General features: G+C 46.4%; 1 protein-coding gene across 1 annotated transcript in view; it reads right to left on the bottom strand.

The window, feature by feature from the left end:
* Nucleotides 1–5,605: 5,605 nt before the first annotated feature.
* HPSE2 (heparanase 2 (inactive)) overlaps nt 5,606–6,609 on the bottom strand; it is a 146,351-nt gene continuing 145,347 nt past the window's right edge. Inside the window, exon 12 of the mRNA XM_056849898.1 lies at nt 5,606–5,873. Coding sequence (XP_056705876.1) covers nt 5,708–5,873 — 166 coding nt within the window. The 3' untranslated portion in view covers nt 5,606–5,707. The remainder of the gene's footprint in view (nt 5,874–6,609) is intronic.

Below are 6,609 nucleotides of genomic sequence, written 5' to 3'. Positions count from 1 at the left end.
TTTTGTTTTAGTTTTAAGTGAGCTGCAGAGGCATGAGCTGGTGTGGGTGGCATGTTCCATCCCTTCATATTCTACAAGCGGGCAGTGGGCAGAGTGACATCAGGGCGTGAGGCTGTATCTTATGCACTGGGTGGCAGCTTTCATTTCCGCCTGTCTTCAAGATTGTATTTGTGCACCGTGTTGTGATTGGTGGGTTGTGGCAGGGTTGCTATGGACTCCCCTGTAGAACCATGTGATAGCTAAAATATAGAGTTAGCAGTGTTTTGTCCCGCATGCTACTTAACATTTGTGCAAAAATGCTGGTTCTGAGCTGTGATGTCATTCACATATGGATGACACCTACCTGTGCACCTCCTTTTCAGCTGCATCCAATGAGAAAGTGGTTGTCCTGAATTGGTGCTAGAGGTAGTAATGAGCTGGATGAGAGTGAACAAACTGAAACTCAGTCGATAAGATTGAGGTACTGTTTTGAAGATTGAAGCCTGTTTTAGGATTGAAGAGTATGCCTGTTCTGGTTGCATAGCCTGGGGGGCTTTTTGGTCAGGGGCTGCAGAGAGATCTGTGTAGCATGTAGTGCTTTGCTTCAGGAGGTTTGGCAGCTGTAGCCCTTCCTTGAGAGGCATAATCTGGCTACAAGGATCCGTGTTCTGATTGCTCTCTGATGGCGCTCTATGTGGGACTGCCTTTGACAACAGTTCATAAGCTTCTGCTGGTTTAAAAGGCAGAACCCAGGCTGCTAGCAGGTATAAATTGCAGGGATTAGATCTTGCCAGTTTACAAACTATGCTGGCTGTTGGTTACTTCCAGGCACAATTTTGTAGAGCTGGTTATTACCTATAAAGTTTTTTCACAGCCTGGGACTAGGGTAGCTAAAAGACCACATGACCCCATATGAATCTGCCTAGCAATTAAGATCTTCATCAGAGCCCCTGCTCTCTGTGTTCCCAGATGGCCACCAGAGAAAGGATTCTTCTGTAGCGGTACCCAGTCTTAAGAAGTCCCTCCATACATAAATTGAATTGGCACTGAAAAGCAAATATGTTTTTTCCCCCTCTCTCAGGCATTTATTACCCTCCCATGGAATTTTACCTGATTGTCCCATTTGTATCCCACCATTCTTTTAAAAGGCTTTCCCTTGTTTTATGTTGGCTGTTGTAGGATTATAACTGTTCCATTCTAAGCTTAGTTACTCCCTTTTAAGCCTGTTGACTTCAATGGAGTTAGGTGGTGTAACCTTGCTTAGGGTGGCTTTGTAAGAGCATGGCACCCGTGTGGTTGGACTAGGATCTAGTCCATGTTCAAATCCTTGCTTGCCATGAATATTACTCAGTGACCTTGGGCCAGTCATGCTTTCTTAGCCTAACCTTGCATTGTCAACCTTAGCCTCTCAAGGTTGTTAGGATCAAATGGAGGAGGGGGAGAACAATGTGCTAAGGAAGGGTGGGAGAAAAATGTGCTAAACAAAGTAATAAAATGTTTTATTGTTTTTAGATATTGTTGGAAGCTGCAGTCTGCAGACATTTATATAGTGAGGAAGGAAATATTTATGTAAATATGTAACTGCTTATTCTGCACAGTATGCTAACTGCATATTGCTCCAGCTTGCCTTCATGCTGCCTTATTTTCCTTTCTCTGTAGCCTCTCTTGAATTAACAAACTGTAAGCTCTTGGGGGCAGGGACTTGTCTTTTTGTCATTCCTTTCTAAAGCACCATTGCTGGTGTTCTGGTAAAAGTAAAGGTCCCCTGTGCAAGCACCGGGTCATTCCTGACCCATGGGTTGACATCACATCCCGATGTTTCCAAGGCAGACTTTGTTTTACAGAGTGGTTTGCCAGTGCCTTCCCCAGTCATCTTCCCTTTACCCCCAGCAAGCTGGGTACTCATTTGACCGACCTCGGAAGGATGGAAGGCTGAGTCAACCTTGAGCCGGCTACCTGAAACCGACTTCCGTCGGGATCGAACTCAGGTCGTGAGCAGAGCTTTGGACTGCAGTACTGCAGTTTAACACTCTGCGCCACGGGGCTCCTGGTGTTCTAGTAGCAGTCATGATATAAAATAATGTCATTGAGCCTGCTGCATCCAAAAAGCTTGCAGTAGCCGTCGTTGCAAGTGGGTCCGCAAGCAGTGTGCCGTTCCTTAGAGTGACAGCTTCTTGGTGAATCTAGAGAAGCACAGGGAAAGAGTCTGCAGAAACTGTCTAATTAAACTGCTAGTGGATAAGGAGTAAATACTGAAGGACGGCAGACACACTCATGTAGGATCCTCCTGTTGTGATTGTTATGTTACACATGAAGCTGCCTTATACTGAATCAGACCTTTGGGTCCATTGAAGTCAGTATTGTTTACTCAGACCGGCAGCTGCTTTCCAGGGTCTCAGGCAGGGGTCTTTCACATCACCTACTTGCCTAATCCCTTTAACTGGAGATGCCAGGGATTGAACCTGGGACCTTCTGCATGCCAAACTGATGCTCTACCACTGAGCCACAGCCCCTCCTCGGTACTCCACTTAACAGAAGACGCTCTTGGGGTACCCTTTTCTGGAATATTTTGACATTTTTACATCTTCTCATAATGAGTAGCTTACCTTTGGAAATTAGGAGGAAAGGAATAGCAACATTAATGATGGTCCTAGGTAAGTGCCTGCTGGGGAGCATCGGTGATGGACAAATGAGCCAATCCTGGCTTTTCCCCATTTCATCTTTCCCTTTGGATTCCCAATACTTTTTTATTTCTATAGAAATTGGGTCCAAAAGGAGAGTTATCCAAGATGAACTACAAAGGGTGCTTTGTCCCTTTGGGGAAAGAAAGTAGGTATTTCTTTGATGTTGTCAAGGACTGGACAATGCAGGGACATAATGCTACCCAAAGCTTACCTGAGCAAAGATTGAGCATAGAGGCTGTTTCTTTCTGCCATTGTTCTATTCACTTTTATTTTTTATATGCATTCTACAATTACCCATATTGTGTGTGGGCCAAGGTGGATGTTTGGTCCAAATAGCACATGAGTTGGATTGAAACACAGGTCATTTTTTCACAGAGGTTTGGCACGGTTTTGCCTTTGTTTTGCCCTGCTTCAAATTTTTGATTTTTCATGAATGCTTCGAGTTTTAGCAGAAAAACCGTGTCAACTCCGCGTCTTCTCAAACCTGTGTTGGTCCGTTCTTTGTGGTTGCTATGCATTTTTTTTTTGCTCCATGAAAAACGTTCCTGGGTTCGGACCAATTGTCCCCGCCCATGTCGGCTAATTTCTCCTCGCTTGTGAACGGCGATTGGCTGGGAGAGTTTCAAGCCCGGGGGACAGCCTCCCTCCAAGGCAGGACAGATCTCCCTCCTGCAAATCCAAGCCAAAACTCCAGTCACCCTTCTGAAGAGGGGCAGCCAGTCTGCTCTGGGTCTCCCTCCTGCCGGTGCGATCCTGTGTGTGTGTGTTGGGGGGGGTGTATCCTGAGAGTGGCAAATCCAAGCCAAAACTCCCATCACCCTTCTGAAGAGGGGCAGCCAGTCTGCTCTGGGTCTCCCTCCTGCCGGTGCGATCCTGTGTTGTGTGTGTGTTGGGGGGGGGCATCCTGAGAGCGGTAAATCCAAGGCAAAACTCCCATCACCCTTCTGAAGAGGGGCAGCCAGTCTGCTCTGGGTCTCCCTCCTGCCAGTGCAATCCTGTGTGTGTGTGTTGGGGGGGCATCCTGAGAGCGGCAAATCAAAGCCAAAACTCCCATCACCCTTCTGAAGAGGGGCAGCCAGTTCTCTGGGTCTCCCTTCTCTATCTGGATGGAAGTTCCTGGCAATGGATGGCCAGAGCTCTACGGGGGGGGGGGGCACAATGATGACCGTCTGTCAAAGTCTGGGAAAGGGTGGTGGTGGCCAAGTACGGGGGTGGGGGGGAACGGGGAGCATGGTACATAGAAAAGTTATATAAGGAAACTGGAGGGACTGGTGCTTTTTTTGGCTGGGGATGTGTCCACAGAGGTGAACTGCACCGGGTAATCCACTGGGCGGAGTTGGGGCAGAGTTGGGGGCGGCATAAACCATGAGCTTTTCAGAAGGGGACAGACCAAACCATTGTAGAATACTGCTTGCTTTGTTCCCATGAAAAACGAAAACTACTTCTGGATTTATGGGGATATAAAAACATGAATTTAAATCGCGCCCATGAAAAATAAATTTAAATTGCTTTTTTTTTTTTTTTTGCTCCACAGCAAGAGAGCATCAAAATCTTCCGTGAAAAGTGGGCCACAGAGTTGGAGGAGGGAGCGCTAACAAGAGATTCCCTGGTCTTAATATCACTAGTTTACCAAAACTGGACAAAGTGCTGTGTTATTATCAAGAGGGCACACGGACAGCTTTGTCAGCTTTGCTATATGGAGGCAGTTATCTCCCCCCCCCCAATTTTGTGTATGTGCCTCGAAGGGCTCTAGATTAAGGACATATGTGCTGGAAGAACAGGTGCATCATGGTCCAGCTAGAGTTAAATCCAAATACCAGGTGCAGGGGATTTAAAATTCCACATTCTGAAGCAAATACCACCAGTTTACAATGTTAACCTTCAAACATCTAAAAGGTTCTCATTTCTTAATCATCAATTTTTAAAAATGTCAAAACCCTTAATCCTTTCAGAAGAAAAACAACAGCATTCTCATAAAGGCCTGTGTTCCCTCCCTCCCCCACCAAATATGCTAGTACCCTTTTCAGTTCTTCAGAAAATATAATTTAATAATTAACATTTACAGCAAATGCTCCCAGGAGGCAGCATTATCGACAGTGGCCAAGACCAAACTTCCCCACCCCACAATGCTGCTGGACTTGAGTAGCTTCAAACACCTTGGTGATTCTTATCTGGACTGACTTTACTGTTCAGCATGATTAGCTTCTTCTTTCTGCAAGAAGGTGTTCTGGCTTCTCCATGTTTATGTGCCTTGCACATCTGACTCTCTTACTGTACCCCATGTGCTCCATCTGATGCTCAACGGCTGCAAAGCTTGCTGTTCTGGTTTTTAGATGCTTCTGTCTGTTGCCAGCAGGGGGAGTGGCTCCCACATGAATAAAGCCTAAAGACCAGGATTGTGAGGTCCTTCTTGTCCAACGGCAGCTACAGGAACGATAGGTGCACAATGGGTGCATCTTGCTCATGCACACTTCTGTAAGCCTTTTCACCTTTCCATAAGATGGCACAAAGTCCTCATGCTATGACCATTGTCTCTGCAGAAGACACAGGGTTTAAGATGTTTCCCAGGCTGTCGGTACCACACTGAGAAGGCAAGCAAAGGCAGCTTCCCTGGATCTGTCTTTTTTTTTTTTTTTTGCACTCAAGTTTCCCTACTCTTTCAAGTTTCTGCAGCAGCATCTCTGTACCCCACCCATCAGCAGGATAGCTTGCCAGGCAGTTCCTGCTGGCTTTAGTATAATGTTCTTTCGGTGAAGGGAAAAAATTGATTTAACCAAACGTAGGCAGGAGGAGAACACGCACATCTTTTCCCAGTTCAGCACAGACTGGTCACTGTCGGGGTGGTGGTGTCAAGAATAGAACAGCTGCTGCCTGTGAGAGGGCTGTGGCCAGCCAGTGCTTACAGACACCCCATAAAGTTTCTCAGAGGCCTTGCTCATCTTTCCTTGTGCTGTCTGCCACACCTACCTGAGAAGCCAGCACTTTGCCAAAGGGGTGCCTTGAGAGGCCTAGCAGGTCTGTTCTTGGCAATGGAGTGGGCGAAGCTACCGATACCGGCAGGCCAGAGCATTGACATTCTTTACCACGTAGAAACTCATGGTGAGCGGTGGGATAACCAGGGTCCGGCCGGGACGAAGAGGACGGGGCTTCAGATGAGGCAGGGATCCATCGTCCACCATGGTCAGCAGCTGCCCATTAAGCTGCATGGACCTGCACAAAAAGAGCAATTTGAATGAGAATGCTCTCAGACAACCATAAGGGAAAACCCAGTCCCCATCCTGAGCAACAGGATGCTGTTTCTGCCTGGCACAGCTTGATAACAGGCTTTGAGAGATACTGAGGGCCAGTGCTGGCTCTCTTCTGCACCCTCAGGGATAGAAGATGCTTGGCCCCTGAGGCTGACATCATATACTTTTCCCACTGAACTGCAGCACTGAATGAGAACCTAAAATCACACATGAATTGTAAAATGGAGGTAGGGCTGTAAATCAAGCTTTGTGCACGATTGCCAATCAAGTAAAAAAATCTGGTCTAAGTGCACGTAAAATGGCTTTTCTGGTTTTCACATGTGCACATCAAGGAACCAAGTGAATTTGATCCTAGCCTCTGCAACTGCACTGTGCCAAAAGGAATGAAAGGCCAACCAACCAAAAGTACTCCAAGGGCTGACAGTGAGGTTGTTCTTTCCTTCCTGCTTAACAATGCACTCTGCTTACACTTCCCCTGATTAATCTGGGCAGATGTTTGCAGGGTGTAGGAACCAGCGCCTCCTGCCACATACCATTTTAATTTCATTCTCCCACCTATTCTGGCATTAATTAATTTTTTTTTAAAGCTTTATTCTGGCATTAATTTCTGAGTGTTCTGAACATACCTGCTTCCTCCTTTTAGGGCTATGAGTTCAGTATAAAAATGTAATATAATATAATGCTAACAGTACATAATT

Source organism: Euleptes europaea, chromosome 5 (assembly GCF_029931775.1).
Source record: "Euleptes europaea isolate rEulEur1 chromosome 5, rEulEur1.hap1, whole genome shotgun sequence".
Classification (NCBI taxonomy): domain Eukaryota; kingdom Metazoa; phylum Chordata; class Lepidosauria; order Squamata; family Sphaerodactylidae; genus Euleptes; species Euleptes europaea.
This window is presented reverse-complemented; position numbering and strand designations above follow the sequence as displayed.